The sequence below is a fragment of the Gorilla gorilla genome, chromosome 18 (genome assembly GCF_029281585.2).
Source record: "Gorilla gorilla gorilla isolate KB3781 chromosome 18, NHGRI_mGorGor1-v2.1_pri, whole genome shotgun sequence".
In the NCBI taxonomy this organism is placed as follows: Eukaryota; Metazoa; Chordata; class Mammalia; order Primates; family Hominidae; genus Gorilla; species Gorilla gorilla.
The window spans coordinates 20930507-20952290 of NC_073242.2; the positions used below are offsets into that span (position 1 = coordinate 20930507).

Here is a 21784-nt window from a genome sequence, read left to right on the forward strand (position 1 = left end):
CCACCAGTGGATCATTACTCACCTGTATAAGAAACTAGAACAAGTGGCCTGACTTTGGTGATTTATACGTGATTTCCTGTTTCACACGTGAGGCTATTCTTACTATGATTATTCTTATTATGATGAATCCTTATTGTTTTAATCTTGTTCTTATTGTGATTATTCCTGTTGTCCTCCCCACCAAACACACTGTGCATGCCCACACACTGCCGGGAGGAAGACATCCTGGTTCAGATTCTCAGCACTGCGTTTAGGAATAAAGTCTCGTAGTAACATTAGGCTTTTAGTTTTTTGTTTTTTGTTTTTTGTTGTTTTGGTTTTTTTTACTTTTTGAAACAGAGTCTCACTCTGTCACCCAGGCTGGAGTTCAGTGGCGTGATCTCAGCTCACTGCAACCTCTGCTTCTTGGGTTCAAGCGATTCTCCTGTCTCAGCCTCCCGAGTAGCTTGCATTACAGGAGTGCACCATCACGCTCAGCTAATTTTTCTATTTTTAGTAGAGACAGGGTTTCGCCATGTTGGCCAGGCTGGTCCCAAACTCCTGACCTCAGGTGATCCGCTCGCCTTGGCCTCCCGAAGTGCTGGGATTACAGGCGTGAGCCACTGCACCTGACCACATTAGACTTTTAGAAGGCTCAGGTGTTTTACATTGGGCAGGTGAACTGGCTAATATTTGTACCCTCAATCATTGCTATGAACTCCACATAATAAGACTAGTTCATGAGGAATAAATCTGCCGAAACCATTAACTATATCATGGATACCAAAGAGATTGGGTTAGCAGGTCATATCTCCTTTTGTATTAACCTCCTCTATCCACCCCTTCAAGTATATAGTTAAGTAAATGTAGCAATATTTTGGTGATTTCAAATGAAGTGTGTAAGATTATTCACCTGTCCTATTATCCTTTCTTGAGTAGTGTCTTAAAACACAAGAACCAAGGGATCCTTAACTGCTACATTCCCAGCAAGGACTGGGGAAAGATGATGGTAGAAATCTTGCCCTTGTAACATTGCATGTTAAGTAAGAGAGCACTAACGGTGGGGAGTATTTGGGATTCGGGCATTTGGAATGGGAGCCTGGCATTGTTGGGAGGAGCAGCAGCGTTAGGTTACTTTCCAAACACCCCTAGAGTTTAATTGCCTTGATTTCTTCTCCTAAATCCGACTATTAGTCCATGTACATCAAGAGATGGCCTCCTCTCACTTTCTCAATTCTCTGTTCTTCCGCCTTCTCACCTCCGCCTTCTGTGCCTTTTGTCCTCCAACATACACTTGATAGGAGTGGGGGAGTGGAGGAGAGGCTCATCTGAGTTGGGGGCTGAAGGGGAGATTGCAGTGGTAACTGTGTTTTTATTGCTGTTGTTAAAGGTGTTTGGCATTTTGGAGCAAGCTAAAGAGCAATTTGATTTAGAAGACTATTCTGTCAGTCAGATCACACTGGAACAAGTCTTCCTGACCTTTGCTAACCCAGAGAAATCATCCAGTGATGATGAAAACGAGGTGCCATGAGATTCCCTCTAAAAAAAAAAAAAAAAAACAGAAAAAGAAAAAAAAAAAAAGAAATGCCCTACACGTGAGTCCCAATAAACTCATCTACTCATCAAGGTGGACTGGTCTGAGTCATTCTTTGGTCTGTTGGCTGCTTTCCCAGTTTGGGGCGGAGGATGTTCTATACAGTCCTGGATTTTTCCCCAACCAGGAAGAGAACTCCCTGTCCTGCAGTGTTCCTCTAGCGCCCTCTCCTGACAAAGCTTAACTTCGGAGCTGGAGCAAGTCGTATCCGGCATTGCAGGGGAGAGTGAATTTGGCCTGTGATCCAATCAGAAGCTGCGATTCTAAACAGGAAGCTACACTGGACGCGAGAATTGGGGTGGGGCGCGCCAAGAGGAGCAAGCATTAGAGAACGTGGGGAGCATGAGAAATGCACGGAGGTGGAAACGCCGGAGTGGCTGGCGGGTAAAGGCAGAGGGCGCAGATGAAGCGGGCTGGGCGTCCCACGCGCAGAACCGTCCCGGACACAGGCCGCAGGGGCTGCGCTGGCTGGAAAAAGGAACGCGAGTACAGCGCGCGTGGCGCGGGGTCTGCTCCAGGACGGAATCTTTTGGGTGGCCCGCATGAGGGGTTTGCAGGACCCCGGGCCTTTGGGAAGTTATCTGCTAAACTCCAGTAGACCCTGAGGAGCAGCGGCTCATGAATCTTCTTAAACTTCTGTCATCGGCGGCTGGGCCAGCTGAAGGTGACCATGGTACACGAGGGAGAGAGAAACCCGCGAGAGGCGGAGAATTGTGGGGTCGTCCAGGAGGGTCGACAAGGCAAAGAACCTGAAGACCACCCAAAAGGGTACCTAGGTGGGGCCCTTTCAGGGACTTGGGGCGTAGGGTAGGGCGCATGGGACGAGGTGGGTGAGCGCAAGGGACGAGATGGGTGTGCGCATGGGACGAGGTGGGTGGGGCGGTGGGTGAGGTCTCCGCCCCCAGACGGGCTGGCGAGGAAGCAGGGAAGAAGTAACGTTGGGCTGGTGAGGCAACAGGTGGGGCGCACTGGAGCTGCGGGGTAATAGGTGGAACAAACTGGGGACTACACTCGTGGGCGCACGTGCGGAAGAGGGACTGAGGGGGTTCTTGCGTGCTCCCCTCGAGCACCGCCGACAGCTTCACCGGCACCTCCTGCCTTCCGCACCGCTGACTCCTACCGCTCCGCGCACTGCGCGCCCTCGGCCCTCGTGCAGCCAGCTCCCGGCCGGGTCCGCGCGAGGGCCAGGCTGCCAACCTGCCCGCGGGCGGCTGGTGGTTGGGGAGGGCGTTGGGAGGAGGAGTCTCGCCGGGTGGACGCGCGCCCTTCAGCGGCGGAGGCGGCAGCGGCGCGGCCTGAGGATGAGTGCTAGGGAGTCCTGGCGCGTCCTCCTTCTGCCGGCGTCCCCCTGCGCTTGCAGCTGCTCCCCGACGCCCGGGAGGCCCACCCGCTACCCGCGATGGGCGCGCAGAGCCCAAAAGGGCGACCCCCAAACAAAACTCACGCATATAAATCCTCCAGAGACTTCCTCATCCCCCCCCCCAACACACACACACACCCACACACACATACACACAATCAAATCAAATAGAAGCACTGTTAGGAATTTTATATTGGCTATGCAAAGTGCTTGAACGCACTGACTTTGGAGGCAAATGCCTTGTCCCTAGTCCTGACTAGTCCAGAATTTATTTGCTGTGACCTATGGCAAATTGCTTGGTTTCTCTAAGCCTCCATTTCCTAAGGGTTATATCTGAAAATAACTATAAGAGGAAAGGATGCTATTGTATCCAACTCAGAGGGCGGTCCTGATACTTACATTGCGAGAACATGTTAAGTGTTCCATAAATGGCAGAAGGGGCTGTGGAAGTTCAGTGATTATAGGTAGTTTAATTTGTCTTAGTTTTCCTTTGTGAAAGCATAAATTGCACCAGAGAAAGTCACATATGTAAGGAATACTCTATGCAAAGCTGCTGTGCTAGGGAAGAGAGACCAGAACTCAGTCTAAACTAACTCTGCTGAAACAAAGTGGGGCAGGGTTTTTAAGCTCTAGGATGAGAGTAGAAAGGTGCTGGAGGGCTGTCGGAAGCATACTGAGTTGTTTGCTGAGTTTACAAGTGTTTCCTCCGTGATTAGGCCAGCTGTGTTTGCTAATTGGCTCTCAGGGAAGTTAGGCTCCTACCCTCCCACAGAAACTGGGAGATAGGGGGACTGTCTTCCTTGATGATTGCATTTCAAAGGAATGGCTCCCAGGTCCTTGACAAAGATGATTCTGGTTTGTAAAACTAGTAAGAGGCTATTAAAAAGAGTTACAGATATCTCAAGACAGAGAAAGAATTTACAGTGAAAAGCTTTCTAAAGAAAATGCTCTATATTAGTCTGTTTTCACACTGCCGATAAAGACATACCCAAGACTGGGCAATTTACAAAAGAAAGAGGTTTATTGGACTTACAGTTCCACCTGGCTGTGGAGGCCTCACAGTCGTGGCAGAAGGTGAAAGGTACATCTCACATGGTGGCAGACAAGAGAGCTTGTGCAGGGAACCTCCCCTTTTTAAAACCATCAGATCTCATGAGACTTATTCACTATCATGAGAACAGCATGGGAAAGACCTGCCCCCATGATTCAGTCATCTCCCACAGGGTTTCTCCCACAACACACGAGAATTATGGGCGCTACAAGATGAGATTTGAGTGGGAACAGAGCCAAACAATATCATTCTGCCCCTGGCCCCTCCCAAATCTCATATCTTCACATTTTAAAACCAATCATGCCTTCCCAACAGTCCCCCAAAACCCCACTTCATTTCAGCATTAACTCAGAAGTCCACAGTCTAAAGTCTCATCTGAGATAAGGCAAGTCCCTTCTGCCTATGAGCCTGTTAAAAGCAAGTTAGTCACTTCCTAGGTACAATGGGGGTACAGGCATTGGGTAAATATAGCCATTCTAAATGGGAGAAATTGGCCAAAAAAGGGGCTAAAGGCCCCATAAAAGTCCAAAATCCAGTAAGGCAGTCAAACCCTAAAGCCCCAAAATGATCTGCTTTGACTTCATGTCTCACATCTAGGTCACGCAGATGCAAGAGGTGGGTTCCCATGGTCTTGGGCAGCTCTGCCCCTGTGGCTTTGCAGGATACAGCCCCCCTCCTGGTTGCCTTCATGGGCTGGCATTGAGTGCGGCTTTTCCAGGCACACGGTGCAAGTTGTCGGTGGGTCTACTACTCTGGGGTCTAGAGGACAGTGGCCCTCTTCTCGCAGCTCCACTAGGCCAGTGCCCCAGTAGGGACTCTGTGTAGGGGCTTCGACCCCACATTTCTCTTCTGCACTGCCCTAGCAGAGGCTCTCCATGAGGGCTCTGCCCCTATAGCAAAATTGTGCCTGGGCATCCAGGAGTTTCCATACATCTTCTGAAATCTAGGCAGAGGTTCCCAAACCTCAATTCTTGACTTCTGTGGACTCACAGTCTCAACACTATGTGAATGCTGCCAAGGCTTGAGGCCTGCACCCTCTGAAGCCACGGCTCAAGCTCTACGTTGGCCCCTTTCATCCATGGCTGGAGCAGTCGGGATGCAGGGCACCAAGTTTCTAGGCTGCCAACAGCATGGGTACCCTGGGCCCAGCCCATGAAACCACTTTTTCCTCCTAGGCCTCTGGGCCTGTGATGGGAGGGGCTGCCATGAAGGTCTCTGACATGCCATAAAGACATTTTCCCCATTGTCTTGGTGATTAACACTCAGCTCCTCGTTACTTATGCAAATTTCTGCAGCCAGCTTGAATTTCTCCTCAGAAAATGGGATTTTCTTTTCTATTGCATTTCCAGGCAGCAAATTTTTCAAACTTTTATTCTGTTTCCCTTTTGAAACTGAATGCCTTTAACAGCACCCAAGTCACCTCTTGAATGCTTTGCTTCTTAGAAATTTCTTCCGCCAGATACCCTAAATCATCTCTCTCAAGTTCAAAGTTCCACAAATCTCTAGGGAAGGGGCAAAATCCCACCAGTCTCTTTGCTAAAACATAACAAGAATCACCTTTGCTCCAGTTCCCAACAAGTTCCTCATCTCCATCTGAGACCACCTCAGCCTGGACCTTACTGTTCATATCACTATCAGCATTTTTGTCAAAGCCATTCAACAAGTCTCTAGGGAGTTCCAAACTTTCCCACATTTTTCTATTTTCTTCTGAGCCCTCCAAAACATTTCAACCTCTGCCTGTTACCCAGTTCCAAGGTTGCTTCCACATTTTCAGGTATCTTTTCAGCAGCACCCCCCTTTGCTGGTACCAGTTTACTATATTAGTCCATTTTCACACTGCTGATAAAGACATACTGAAGACTTGGCAATTTACAAAAGAAAGAGGTTTATTGGACTTACAGTTCCACTTGGCTGAGGAGGCCTCACAATCATGGCAGAAGGTGAAAGGTACATCTCACATAGTGGCAGACAAGAAAGCTTCTGCAGGGAAACTCCCCATTTGAAAACCATCAGATCTTATGAGACTTACTCACTATCATGAGAAGAGCACGGGAACAACCCATCCCCATGATTCAGTCATCACTCACAGGGTCCCTCCCATAACACGGAATTATGGGAGCTACGAGATGAGATTTGGGTGTGGACACAGAGTCAAACCATATCATGCTCTAAGAAAAGAAAGTTTTGGGCCGAGAGTCAGGAAAAAGCCTTTTCAAGTCAAGCTGAGAACTTTAAGGCTGTCTTGGCTACCGCATTTTATGCAAAGTAGGCAGAAAATTTAAAAGAAAAGAAACATATATTTAAGTACAATTAAGAAAATTACAGTGTTTCAGTTAAAGCAGTTCAGTGCTTTTTAGAAAAGGAGCTGAAATTAAATAGTAAGTATAAATTTAATTCTAATAATTCAGCGCTATGAACCATGTAATTGCTTAATTTCCAATAACTATTCTTTTGCGACTACAGTTTGGCAGGTTGCCCTAATAATTTTCAGGCATTTTAGGTTCATGCTCCTTCCAACCCTCCTTTTCCCTTACAAGGGTTGCATCCAAGTTATGAGGGATAAGGGTGGGGGGTGTTTCATATTTAGGACCAGGATGTTGATGTGTACTTATTCCTGGCCAGGCTCTTTTGGAGTCAGGACTCTTCTGCTATAAGATCCCCCAAATCTATTTTGGGAATAGTGAAAGGGATGGGATGATGCTGAGGAGCTGGGCTTCGGCATTTCCTTATTGTGCATTATTTCCAATCTGTTGTTTTACCCTGAAAAGGGTCAACTGAAAGAACTGGCTATTGTCTTTGTAGGTATTAAGTATTGCTCTGTCTTCCCTGAGACCAAAAAATAAAAGATTGAATGAGGGATGGTACTGAATTGAAAACTTATGGTTAATATTCCAAAACATTACCCACTAAAAGAGCAAGAGAAAAAAGTTAGTGGGAGAGTGTTTCAGATGATTCCTTCTTCACAGGTTTACCTGTTCCCCCACCTGAAGAGTTAATTAGAAAAACAATACAGGTACATTACATAAAATTCAAACTCTATAGACATACAATTTGTAAAATGTGTAAGTCCCCCATTTTCCACCTCCTGAGGACATACTATCAACAGATCTTCTACCATTTTTCTTTTCTGTACATGTACTTCTTTTTTATACATATATATTTTTCCAAACAATGTGTTTATATCATGTATAATATTTTGCAGTTTACTTTTTCTACCTTAGTAGTATATTATCCTCTCATGGCAGTGTATCTATATCTATCCCTTCTTTGTAACAGAGGAACAGGATTTTATTGAAGGTATTGGCATGATTTATGTAATCATTCTTTCTGTTTTCATTTGATCTGACTGTTTCCAGTGTTATCATGAACATCTTTCTGCCTGAATCTTTGTTTTGCTATGGTTTTGCTTTATGAACTTTGTTTCTAGGTTTGTTTGCTTTTTTTTTTTTTATAGCCTTTAAGACTTGGATCTGCTGCATACATTCCTTTAAAGTTTGCAGACATGTATTGAGTGTATTGATCAGCTGCACTAAGGAGTAAGCACCTGATGTGAAGCCCCCTTCCAAGAAAAATCCTTTAAGAATGGCATAGTTGCGAAGTTGGAAGGCTGTATGAATCACAAATTGATTTTACCCCATCACCACATCAGCCAAACACCTGCTCTGCCATTTTGATTAGGATTCGTCATGTATTTCATGCCAGTAATCCCAGCACTTTGGGAGGCCAAGGCAGTTGGATCACCTGAGGTCAGGAGTTTGAGACCAGCCTCACCAACATGGTTAAACCCCATCTCTACTAAAAACACAAAAAATTAGCCAGGCGTGATGGCACGCGCCTGTAATCCCAGCTACTCGGGAGGCTGAGGCAGGACAATCGCTTGAACCCGGGAGGTGAAGGCTGCAGTGAGCCGAGATTGCGCCATTGCAGTCCAGCCTGGGCAACAAGAGCAAAACTCCGTCTCAAAAAAAAAAAAAAAAAATTAGTCATGTATTAATTGAGATTTGCAGGGCCGTGTCCTTTATATAAAACAATGCACAATGCACTAAGCTCCATGGTGTTTGAGAGACAAAGGAGAACAAGATACCATCCCCACCACTGGGTAGTTTAAGATTATTGTCTGTATCCAGTATATAGCACTTGTAATGATTTCTAAAATGTTTTTCTATTGAGATACAGTTTACATGAAATGAAGTGCTCAGATTTTGAGTGACAGTTTGATCAGTTTCAAAGAATGTGCACACCTAATCAAGACACAGAACATTTCTGTAACACCAGAAAATTCCCTCTTGCCCTTTCCTAATCAATCACAAACCCCTCCCCTATAACCATTGGTGTGATTTTTGCCTATACCTTTATATGAATGGAATCATGCAGAAGATACTATTTTGGGTATCTTACTTTGTCTTCCTTGTACCCCTTTGTGAAATCCTCCCATCCCTAGACCTCGACAACTGCTGGTCTGTTTTCTGCCCCTGTAGTTTTGTATGAATTCTTTATGTATTCTGTTTGCCCAGGATGGAGTGCAGTGGTGTGATCTCAGCTCACTGCAACCTCTGCCTCCCAGGTTCAAGCAATCCTCCCACCTCAGCCTCCTGAGTAGCTAAGATTACAGGCATGTGCCACCACACCTGGCTAATTTTTTTTGTATTTTTTGTCAGATATGTATTGTGAATAAATACCTATTGTGAATAAAATTCTTTATTAGATATGTATTGTGAATATTTTCTTTCTCCACTTGCATTTCTGTTTCCTTAGCAGTATCTTTACAAGAGTACATTTTTTTTTGTATTTTCATGGAGTTTAATTTACCAATTTTTCCTTTATGGCTCATACCTTGGGTGTGCAAAGTAAGAAATCCCTACCCCCTTGAAGGTAACAGAGATTTTCTCCTATGTTTCTTCATTTTATTCATTCCTCCTGTTTTCTTTTAAATTTGTACTTTTAGCTTCCTTCATTTAGGTCTGTGACCCATCTCGAGTTAATTTCTTGTTCCTAGTATGAGGTAAAGTTGGTGCTATTGTTTTTCCCCTATAAGGATATTCAGTTATTCCAGCACTGTTTTTTTTTCAAAGACTTCTCTTTGTTCCCTTGGTACTTTTGTGGGAAAAAAAATTGACCATCTTAGTATGGGTCTATTTCTGGACTCTGTTCAGTTTCATTGATGTATGTATCTCTGTCTTCACCAATACCACATAGTTTTAATTACAGTAACTTTATATATCTTGAAATCAGATAGTATAAGACCTCTAGTTTTGTTCTTTCCTAAAGTTGTTTTTGACTATTCCAGCACTAGAATTTCTACACAGTTGCTTATTGGAACTTTGATGGGATTGTATTTATTTTCATAAAGCCTCACCTACAATGTGTTGTAAAGCTTCTGAAAGTAAGTAATGACTTGTCAGTTTTAATTGACATTACTCTGGTTATGAGTGAAGATGAGGATCTTTTGTTATGTTTGAGGACTATTTTTCTTTGAACTGTTTTTTTTTCATTTTTCAAATTTTTTTTATTATACTTTGAGTTCTGGGGTACATGTACAGAACGCATAGTTTTGTTACATAGGTATACACGTGCCATGGTGGTTTGCTGCACCCATCAACCCGTCACCTACATTAGGTATTTCTCCTAATGCTGTCCCTCCCCTAGCCCTCCACCCCCCGACAGGCTCCATTGTGTGATGCTGCCCTCCCTGCATCCATGTGTTCTCATTGTTCAACTCCCATTTATGAGTGAGAACATGTAGTGTTTGGTTTTCTGTTCTTGTGTTAGTTTGCTGAGAATGATGGCTTCCAGCTTCATCCATGTCCCTGCAAAGAACATGAACTCATCTTTTCTATGGCTGCATAGTATTCCATGGTGCATATATGCCACACTTTCTTTATCCAGTCTGTCATTGGTGTACACTTAGGTTGGTTCCAAGTCTTTGCTATTGTGAATAGTGCAATTCACGTATGTGTGCATGTATCTTTATAGTAGAATGATTTATAATCCTTTGGGTATACACCCAGTAATGGGATTTCTGGGTCAAATGGTATTTCTAGTTCTAGATCCTTCAGGAATCACCACACTGTCTTCTACAATGGTTGAACTAATTTATACTTCCACCAACAGTGTAAAAGCATTCCTATTTCTCCACATCCTCTCCAGCATCTGTTGTTTCCTGACTTTTTAATGATCACCATTCTAACTGGCATAAGATAGTATCTCATTGTGGCTTTGATCTGCATTTCTCTAATGACCAGTGATGATGAGCTTTTTTCCATATGTTTGTTGGCTGCATAAATGTCTTCTTTTGAGAAGTGTCTGTTCATATCTATCACCCACTTTTTGATGGGGAGAAAATTTTTGCAATCTATCCATCTGACAAAGGACTAATATCCAGAATCTACAAAGAAATTAAACAAATTCTTTTTTCATTTTTTTAATGGTTATCCCTCCCCCTTCAATTTATAGACCTCTTCATATATATATGTGTATATATATGTGTATATATATACGTATATGTGTGTATATATACGTATATGTGTGTATATATATACGTATATATGTGTGTATATATATACGTATATATATGTGTATATCTATATATGAGAGATTAGCCCTTTATCTGTGATACAAGTTATTTTCTCCCAGTTTGTTATTTATCTTTTGGCTTTGTGTTGACATTTACTTCACAAAACATATTTGTACGTACTATGTTATCAGACTTATCTTGATACTAGATTTTGATTCATGGAGACTTTTCCCACTCCCACATTTTATATTTTTCCAAATGACTATCCATTTGTTACAACACCATTTACTATAAAGTAGAATTTTTTCCCAGTTAGTTGGGATGTTACCTATATAATAAACTAAATTTCTATATGTATTTTGGTTTATTTCTAGACTTTCTATTCTGTTCCATTTGCCTGTCTTTCAATTTACGTACCAGTACAACACATTTTTAACTACAGAGACTTTATAGTATGTTTTAATATTTGGTAGAGCTAGTTGCACAGCTTTTCCTATACATTGTCTTCTAGTAGTTTTATAGTTTCAGGTATTACATTTAAGAATTTAATCCGAATGGCCAGGCGTGGTGGCTCACACCTGTAATCCCAGCACTTTGGGAGGCCGAGACAGGCAGATCATGAGGTCAGGAGATCGAGACCATCCTGGCTAACACAGTGAAACCCTGTCTCTACTAAAAATACAAAAAATTAGCCAGGCGTGGTGGTGGGTACCTGTAGTCCCAGCTACTCGGGAGGCTGAGGCAGGAGAATGGCATGAACCTGGGAGGCGGAGCTTGCAGTGAGCGGAGATCGTGCCAGTGCACTCCAGCCTGGGCGACAGAGTGAGACTCTGTCTCAAAAAAAAGAAAAAGAAAAAAAAAAGAATTTAATCCATTTTGAGTTGATTTTGTACATGGTATAAGAGTCTAATTTCATTCTTTTGCATGTATAATCCACATTTCTAAACTCCATTTATTAAAGACACTATCTTTTCTCCCATTGTGTGTTCTTGGCATCTTTGTCAAAAATCAATTGGTGGTAAATGTGTGAGTTTATTTTGGGGCTATCTATTGTGTTCGTTTTGTCTATGTGTCTGTTTTTATAGCAGTACCATGCTGTTTTGGTTACTGTAGATTTGTAATATATTTTGAGGTCAGGAAGTATGATGCCTCCATTTTGTTCATTTTCCTCAAAAATGTTTTAGATATTTGGGGTTTTGTGGTACAATAAAAATTTTACGACTTTTAATCTATTTCTTTGAAAAGTGTCATTGGGATTTTGATAGGGATTGCATTCAATCTGTAGATCACTTTTGGTAGTATGGACATTTTAACAATATTGTTTCAATCCATGAACATGGAATATCTTTCTTTTTATTTGTGTCTTCAAGTTCTTTCATCAATGTTTTGTGATTTTCAATATACAGGTCTTTCACTTCCTTGGCTATATTTGTTCATAAGTATTTTTCATAGCTATTGTAAATACAGTTGCCTTTTTTATTTCACTTCAGATGGTTTAATGCTAATGTATAGAAACTTTTTTTTTTTTTTTTTGGAGACAGTTTCGCTTTTGTTTCCCAGGCTGGAGTGCAATGGCAAAATCTCGGCTCACTGCAACCTCCGCCTCCCAGATTCAAGTGATTCTCCTGTCTCAGTCCCCCAAGTAGTTGGGATTACAGATGTGTGCTACCATGCCTGGCTAACTTTGTATTTTTAGTAGAGATGGGGTTTCACCATGTTGGTCAGGCTGGTCTTGAACTTCTGACTTCAAGTGAGCCAATTGCTTCAGCCTCCCAAAGTGCTGAGATTACAGGTGTGAGCCACCATGCCCGGCTGAAACTATTATTTTTGTATGTTGACTTTATATCCTGTAACTTTGTTGTATTTTATTAGTTCTAGCAGTGTTTTCACTGACATTTTAGGGTTTTCATGTTATCTGCAAACAGGAACCATTTGGCTTCTTCTTTTCCAATTTGGATGGCTTCTCTTTCTTTTTTTGCCTGATTGCTCTGGCTAGGTCTTCCATTACTATATTGAATAGGAGTGGTAAGAGTGGACATCTTTGTACCTTTCCTGAGATACTTTTGGAAAAAGCTTTCTGTTTTTTACTCTTGTGTATGATATTAATGGTGAGCTTGTCATATATAGTCTTTATTGTGTTGAGTTACATTCCTTCAGTGCCTAATATGGTTAGAGTTTTTATCATGAAAGGATATTGAATTTTGTCAAATGCTTCTTCTGCATCTGTTGAGATAATATATGGTCTTTGTCCTTTATTCTGTTAATGTGGTGTGTTAATATTTACTTGCATATGTTGAACCATCCTTGGATCTCAAAGATAAGTCTCACTTTATTGTGGTGAATGAATGATCCTTTTAATATGCTGTTGAATTCAGTTTGCTAGTATTTTGTTGAGGATTTTTGCATCTATGTTCATCAGGGATATTAGCCTGTAATTTTTTTTTTTTTTTGAGATGGAGTCTCACTCTGTTGCCCAGGCTGGAGCGCAGTGGCATGATATCAGCTTACTGCAACCTCTGCCGCCTCCCAGGTTCAAACAATTCTTTTGCCTCAGCATCCCGAGTAGCTGGGATCACAGGCATGTGCTACCATGCTCAGCTAATTTTTGTATTTTTAGTAGAGATGGGGTTTCACCATGTTGGCCAGGCTGGTCTCAGACTCCTGCCCTGCTCATCTCGGCCTCCCAAAGTGCTGGGATTACAGTCATGAGCCACCGTGCCTGGCCAGCCTGTAATTTTCTTGTATGTCCTTGTCTGGCTTTGCTGTCACGATAGTGCTGGCTTCATAAGATGTGTTTGGAAATATTTTTTCTTCAACTTTTTGGAGTTTGATAAGGATTGGTCTTATTTCTTATTTAAATGTTTTGTAGAATTCAGCCCAGAAGCCATCTGATTCTAGGCTTTTCTTTAATGGGAGACTTTTTATTACTGATTCAATCTTTTTTTTTAATCAGTCTATTTGTTATCAGTCTGTTATCAGTCTATTTTATCAGTCTGTTATCAGTCTGTTCAGATTTTCTTTTTCTTTGTGATTAATACTTGGTAGGATTAATACAGGTAGGAATTTTTTCATTTCTTCTAGGTTATCAATTTGTTGACATAATTGTTATCATAGTCTCTAATGATAATTTGTATGTCTGTAGTATCCATTATAATGTTTCCTTTTTTATTTCTGATTTTACTTGAATCTCCTCTCCTTTTTTATTAGTTATTCTAGCTAAAAGTTTGTCTGTTTTATCTTTTTCACAAGTTTTGTTGATTTTTTTTCTATTGTTTCTTTAGTCTCTATTTCATTTATTTCTGCTCTGATCTTTATTTTATCCTTCCTTCTGTGAACTTTGTGCTTAGTTTGTCCTTGTTTTCCTAGTTCCTGGTTTTCTAGTTTCCAATTCTAGTTCCTATACCTAGTTTCTAGTTATAATGTTAGGGTGTTTGAGATCTTTCTTCTTTTTTGATGTAGATGTTTATTACTATAAACTTCACTCTTAGAACCATTTTTGCTGTATACTATATATCTTATATATTTTTGTATGTTGTGTTTCCGTCTTCATTGGCCTCAAGATATTTTTAAATGATCCCTTTAATTTCTACATTGACCCATTGGTTGTTTGGGAGAATGTTGTTTAATTACCATATGCGTCTGCATTTTCTGAAATTCTGTCTATTTTTGATTGTTAGTATAATACCATTGTGGCTGGAAAAGGTATTTGAAATGGATTTCAGGCTTCGTAAATTTATTAAGGTTTATCTTGTGGCCTAACATATGAACTCTCCTGGAGAACGTTCTATGTGTGCTTGAGAAGAATGTGTACAATTGACCCCCCATATCTGTGTGTTCTACATCCACAGATTCAACTCTGGGCCAAAAATAGTAAAAAAATAATAATAATAAAAATAACAATATGATAATACAAATAAAAAGCAATACAGTGTAACAAATATTTGTATAGATTTTATATTAGGTACTATGAGTATCTAAAGAAAATCTGAGGCATAAGGAGTATGTGTGTAGATTATATGCAAATACTACACCATTTTATATAAGACATTGAGCATCCATGGATTTTGCTATCCTCAGGGGTCTAGAACTAGGCATTAGCATTGTGCCTAGTTGGGGCTTACCTGTAGCCTGTGTCCACTGGTGCCAGCCTGGAGGCTGGGTGTATGGTTGCTAGCCCAGAAGCTAGGTCTGTGAAGAACTGAGTCCTGGAGCCATGTTAGTGTGTCCGGAATTGGTGGGTTCTTGGTCTCACTGACTTCAAGAATGAAGCTGCGGACCCTCGCGGTGAGTGTTACAGCTCTTAAGGTGGCGCGTCTGGAGTCTGTCCCTTCTGATGTTCAGATGTGTTCGGAGTTTTTTCCTTCTGGTGGGTTCGTGGTCTCGCTGGCTCAGGAGTGAAGCTGCAGACCTTCGCAGTGAGTGTTACAGCTCTTAAGGCCACGCGTCTGGAGTTGTTCGTTCTTCCCGGTGGGTTTGTGGTCTTTCTGGGCTCAGGGGTGAAGCTGCAGATCTTTGCGGTGAGTGTTACAGCTCATAAAAGCAGCGTGGACCCAAAGCATGAGCAGTAGCAAGATTTATTGCAAAGAGCGAAAGAACAAAGCTTCCACAGTGTGGAAGGGAACCCGAGCGGGTTGCCAATGGCAGCTCGGGCAGCCTGCTTTTATTCTCTTATCTGGCCCCACCCACATCCTGCTGATTGGTAGAGCCGAGTGGCCTCTTTTGTCAGGGTGCTGATTGGTGCGTTTACAATCCCTGAGCTAGATACAAAGGTTCTCCACATCCCCATCAGATTAGTTAGATACAGAGTTTTGTTTGGTGCACTCACAAACCTTGAGCTAAACACAGGGTGCTGATTGGTGTGCTTACAAACCTTGAACTAGATACAGAGTGCCGATTGGTGTATTTACAATCCTTGAGCTAGACATAAAGGTTCTCCAAGGCCCCACCAGAGCAGCTAGATACAGAGTGTCGATTGGTGCACTCACAAACCCTGAGCTAAACACAGGGTGCTGATTGGTGTATTTACAATCCCTGAGCTAGATATAAAGACTCTCCACGTCCCCACCAGACTCAGGAGCCCAGCTGGCTTCACCTAGTGGATCCTGCACCAGGGCTGCAGGTGGAGCTGCCTGCCAGTCCCATGCCGTGTGCTCGCATTCCTCAGCCCTTGGGTGGTCGATGGGACTGGGCGCCATGGAGCAGGGGGTGGTGCTCGTCGGGGAGGCTCGGGCCGCACAGGAGCCCATGGAGTGGGTGGGAGGCTCAGGCATGGTGGGCTGCAGGTCCCAAGCCCTGCCCCGCGGGAAGGCAGCTAAGGCTCAGTGAGAAATCGAGTGCAGCGCCGGTGGGCTGGCACTGCTGGGGGACCCAGTACACCCTCCGCAGCCACTGGCCTGGGTGCTAAGTCCCTCCCTCATTGCCCGGGGCCAGCAGGGCTGGCCTGCTGCTCCGAGTGCGGGCCCGCCAAGCCCACGCCCACCCGGAACTCCAGCTGGCCCGCAAGCGCCGCAGGCAGCCCTGGTTCCCGCTCGTGCCTCTCCCTCCACACCTCCCTGCAAGCTGAGGGAGTGGGCTCCAGCCTTGCCCAGCCCAGAAAGGGGCTCCCACAGTGCAGCGGCGGGCCAAAGGGCTCCTCAAGTGCCGCCAAAGTGGGAGCCCAGGCAGAGGAGGCGCCGAGAGCGAGTGAGGGCTGTGAGGACTGCCAGCACGCTGTCACCTCTCATTAGGACCTGGGTTCACAAGGCTTGGCACAGGGAAGGCCTGGGCCCTGTGTTTGCAGGTGCCTGCCAGGTGTTTGAGCCCAGGTGTGCCATCCTTGTTCTGGGATGGGGCTGAAGCCCAGGGCCACTGGGGCCTGCCTAGTGCTTGGGTCAGCCTACTGCAGGGGCAGGACCAGAGACCAAGTCTGCCAGGCTGGGCTGGAACCTGGGACTGCAGAATCTGGCCTGACATTAGTATGGGCTTGGAGGCTCAGTTTGCTGATACTAGCCCGGCAATGGGTAAGCTTGGAGCCTGTATCCATAGGGGCCAGCCTGGCAGCTGGGTCTACCAGGTAGGCCCAGAACCTGGAGCTGTGAGATCTAGCCTGGTGCTAGGGCAGACGTGAAGCCTCAGTCCCCGACTTATTTTCTTGATGTTAGGTTAGATTTTGATGGGCAGAAATTTTAGATTTTGATAAAGCCTCTTTTTTATGCTTTGTGTCCTTAGTATCCATTTTAAGAAATCGCTGCCTACCCCAAGGTCAGAAAGATATTCTATAGTAATAGTAGAGATTTTAAAGTATCTTATGTTCATCTTATGTCATATTCAGAAAAATTGCTTGTAGGAGTAGTTGACTATAGCATTTTGTTATTTTTTTCCAGAGAGGATTCATTTTTTATATTAGGCAGCTGTCAGTACTTGCAATCTTGGGAGCGACCTCATCCAGTATCAAGGATTGAGATAATTTGAAGCCGGGATTTGTAGAAGCTAAAAGGATTGAGATTATTTGCAGTCCCAGGGAAGGTCAATCTCCTTTAGGTTCCTCCTTACTTATAAAGTCAAGTCCTAATCTAATCCCTTCCATTCTTGGCTCTGAATTCCAGCTCTCTTTCTCATAGCCCCAAGAATTTAAGTCAGATATTCACGGTCACATAGTTGTGAAATCCCACATAGTAGTGGTACGATTTCAACCTAGGCAGTCTAACTTCAGATCCTGGGTTAGTAAAAGGAACCTTCTGTGTCACCCCTACCATGAGGGATGAGTGTCATTTGTTTTGCTTCCCATTGTACACCTACACCTCACATGACATGTAGTAGGTATTCAGAAAATATCCATTAAATATAAGAATGAACCTTCTCTTAGTCCATTTGGGATACTATAGCAAAATACCACAGACTATGCGGCTTAAAAACAGTAGTTTATTGCTCACAGTTCTGATGGCTGTGAAGTCCAAGATCAAGGTGGCAGCACATTCCTTGTCTAGTGAGGACCCCTTTCCTGGTTGGCCTGTCTTTTCTTTGTGTCCTCACATGGTGGAAGGAATGAGGGATCTCTGTGGGGCCTCTTTTATAAGGGAACTCATCCCATTCTAATACCTCTCTGAATCCCCACTTCATTTTTATTTTTATTTTTATTTATTTAATTTTTTGAGATAGAGTTTCACTCTTGTTGCCCACGCTGGAGTGCAATGGTGCAATCTCAGCACACTGCAACCTCTGCCTCCCTGGTTCATGTGATTCTCCTGCCTTGATTCTCCTGCCTCAGCCTCCCAAATAGGTGGGATTACAGGCGCCCATCACCAGGCCCGGCTAATGTTTTGTATTTTTAGTAGAGACAGGGTTTCACCATGTTGGCCAGGCTGGTCCAAACTCCTGACCTCAGGTGATCCACCCGCCTCGGCCTCCCAAAGTGTTGGGATTACAGGCATGAGCCACTGTGCCTGGCCCCTAAATCCCCACTTCAAAATACCTTAACCTTGGGTGTTAGGATTTAACATATGAAGTCAGGGGAACATAAACATTCAGTCCATTACAAATCTGTTCCCCTTAGCAATACTATTAGTGGTAGTTACTTCCAATCTGATAGATTATTGAATAGCATTTTGGGCTTATAGTTGTGCTGTGATTTTCTATACTGTTTTGTTGCTTTGCCATTGGTGGTGACTTACTTGTTTTTTGTTGTTTTTAAATTAGTATTTTCATGGGGATTGGGAAGGCTACTGGGAAGATTTACCTGGAAACTTGCATCAACAACTTATTGATCTTTGTTTTGTGGTTGGTATTTTATTCATATTAGAAGCTCCATAAATGTTGACTAAATTAAAAATGTAGGTTGGGAGGCTGAGGCGGGCGGATCACTTGAGGTCAGCAGTTCGAGACCAGCCTGGCAAACGTGGTGAAACCCCATCTCTACTAAAAATACAACAATTAGCCAGGCGTGGTGGCAGACGCCTGTAATCTCAGCTATTCAGGAGGCTGAGGCAGAAGAATCACTTGAACCCGGGAGGAAGAGGTTGCAGCAAGCTGAGACTGCACCACTGCAGCGTGGGTGACAGAGTGAGACTCTGTCTCAAAAAAAAAAATAGGGATAAACAACTGCTCAAATATTTTAAATCTGTATATTTCTTATTTTAAATATTAAATATTTCTTGTCTTTAAAGATTATAAAATTAAGTAATTTAAATTTAAGTAATGTGCTTGTCTAAAATTTACACATCATTAGATAATCTTTTCTTTTTAAAAAATCTTTACTTCCTCCGTAGAGTTGAACTTCCTCTCTTTTTAGAAGAATGGATTTCTCGGAGTCCGAAAAATTTATGGTTCTTCTCTGGAAGAATTTTATTTTAAAGGTAAGTTGAACTACCTATAGGGTTATTACAACAGCTCAGAGGCCACAGGGGGAAATTCTGACAGCTTGATCCTTGAATTTCAATTTTTACTGTTTTACTTTTCTCAGTACGAAGGTTAGGTTATCTCTTCCAAATATAGAGTTCTCACAGAGAGAGATTAATAGCAGGATGTTATGTAGAAAGGAAAAAAAATTCTAGGAAACTGCTGCTATTATAGAGCAAAGCTGTGTTTTTGGCAATCTATATATTCTTTTATGAAGTATCTTTTATCTTAACATAAAAGAATTACAGTTATACACAATACAGGACTATTCAGCCATGAAAAAGAATGAGATCCTCTCACTTGCAACAACATAGGTGGAACTGGAGGTCATCATGTAAAGTGAGATAAGCCAGGCACAGACAGACAAACTTTGCATGTTCTCACTTATTGGTAGAAACTAAAAATTAAAACAATTGAACTCATGAAGATGGAGAGTAGAAGGATGGTTAACAGAGGCTGGGAAGGGGTAGCTTGGGGTAGGTAAGGGGGAAGTGGAGATGGTTAATGGGTACAAAAAAAATAGAAAGCATGGATAAGACAGTATTTGCTAGCACAACAGAATGACTAGAGTCAAAAATAATTTGATTGTACATTTAAAAATATCTAAAAGAGTGTAATTGGATTGTTTGTAACACAAGGGATAAATGCTTGAGGGAATGGATACCCAATTTACCTTGATGTGATTATTATGCATTGTGTGCCTGTATCAAAATATCTCATGTAACCCGTAAATACATATACCTGCTATGTACCTACGAAAATTAAAAATTAAAAAAAATTCAAAAATGAACTTGCAAAGTTAATAACCTCTTAGGGCAATTAACATAATCTTTTTTCTTCTTCTTCTAGAGGCGGCGATGTATTGCTTTAGTTGTGGAAATGGTCCTCACATTTCTGTTTAGTGCTGCACTTTTGGCAACACGCTCTGTTATTACTATAAAGAAGAACGGACCTTTCGATTTCGCTGCTCAGCCTGTCGATGAAGTGCCCTTCTACATCACAGCTTCCTTAATTTCTCCTTCTCCTTTGGAATTGGCTTACGTGCCTTCCAGAAGTACTGTGGTTCAGGGTATTATTGAAAGGGTGAAAATGGATTTAAACCCCCAAATGAAAGGTTAGAAATTAACATTTTCTGAAAAAACATACAGAGTTACTAAATCGATTTAGTGAAGACATACTTACAACCTTATTAACTGGTTCTTAACCTCCCAAGTAAAACATCGTTGGAATCCTCATACTAAGTATAAATATTATGGACTTTGTTAAACTTGAAAGTTAAATTTATATAAAATATTTTGTTCATAGAGCCCAGAACAAATAGTAATATTTCAAAATGAGATGACCAATTATTATTATTATTCTAAGTTGTTATCCAGTTTTTTGATACTGTTTTTTCTATCTGGTTGTGCTTCTTGAACCTGGGTAAGTATACCTCCAGGGGTGTGTGATTTTGTGCCACAGGTCAGTGGTCAGTTATTTAAAATAATGTTTTATATTAAAATGTGGTGTGAGTAATATAGGAAGGCTTTAGAAAACACTCAAGCTATGTAGAATTATTTTAAAAGCTCTCAGTCTCTCACTTACCTTCATATTCCTGGATCAGTTTCTTACCTCTTTCTCTTAGAGGTAAATACTGTGAGAAGTTTAGGTCGGCTGGGCCCAGTGGCTCATGCCTGTAATCCCAGCATTTTGGGAGGCTGAGGTGGGCAGATCATCTGAGGTCAGGAGTTCAAGACCAGCCTGGCCAACATAGCAAAACCCCATCTCTACTAAAAATATAAAAATTAGCCAGGCATGGTGGTGTGCACCTATAGTCCCAGCTACTTGGGAGGCTGAGGCATGGGAATCGCTTGAACCCGGAAGGAGGAGGTTGCAGTGAGGTGAAATTGCACCACTGCACTCCAGCCTGGGTGACAGACCAAGACTCTGTCTCAAAAAAAAAAAAGAAAAAAAAAGTTTGTGGGCATCTCCCTAGCATACCTCTCTCTACACATGTGCGTGCATGTGCACACACACACACACACACAGTCAGGCAACTTTTCCATCTTTTTTTGTCTTTCAAGAGATATGAGAGTCCTTGAGAGTAGATGCCATCTCAAAGCATTCTTTTTTGTTGTTTGCTTTTTTTATCAAAGCATTCTTATTTTAAAATAAAGACTGAAACAGGAGAATATGAAGTTCCCAGTAATTTTTAAATTCTACAACAAAAATATCTCAACAAATTTAAAGTCTATTATGGGTTACTCCAACAGTTGCTTTGGGTTACTCAAAATATTTTCTGATTTCCACTCTGATGTCTTCTTTGATGCATGGAATTTAAAAATTTTTAGAAATGTGTTGCTGAACTTCCAAACACTGGGGGCTTCTTCTTATCTTTCTGTTGTTGATTTCTGTTTTAATTTCCTTTCATCAGAGAGTATACTCAATTCCAGTTCTTTGACATTTTGAGAATTGTTTATGACTAGTACATGGTATATTTTGATAAATGTTTTCTGTGAATTTGTAAAAACTATGTGTGCTATAAGTTTTGCTTCTGGTGTTCTATAAATGCTACCTAGGCAAAGTTGGCTAAGTGTCACGCTTTTCAAGTCATCTGTATTCTTTTTTTTTTTTTTGTTGGTCTGCTTATTATATCAGTCATTGAAAGAAGTACCTGAAATAATACCTGATTTCCAGTCAGGTATTATTAGGATTTATCAGTCATTGAAAGAAGTACCTGAAATAATACCTGATTTCCAGTCAGGTATTATTAGGATTAAATAGGTTATATATTGTATATATTAATTTTGTTTTTCTTGAGACGGAGTCTCGCTCTTTCGCCAGGCTGGAGTGCAGTGGCGCGATCTCGGCTCACTGCAACCTCCCACCTCCCAGGTTCAAGCGATTCCCCTGCCTCAGCCTCCCAAGTAGCTG

General features: G+C 42.3%; 1 protein-coding gene across 1 annotated transcript in view; it reads left to right on the forward strand.

Moving 5' to 3' along the window:
* Window positions 1–1882: 1882 nt before the first annotated feature.
* The window catches only part of LOC109024650 (phospholipid-transporting ATPase ABCA3), a 92560-nt gene continuing 72658 nt past the window's right edge, over window positions 1883–21784 (forward strand). Inside the window, exons 1-3 of the mRNA XM_055365436.2 lie at window positions 1883–2349; window positions 18742–18828; window positions 19721–19985. Of these exons, the coding sequence (XP_055221411.2) occupies window positions 18769–18828; window positions 19721–19985 (325 nt within the window). The 5' untranslated portion in view covers window positions 1883–2349; window positions 18742–18768. The remainder of the gene's footprint in view (window positions 2350–18741; window positions 18829–19720; window positions 19986–21784) is intronic.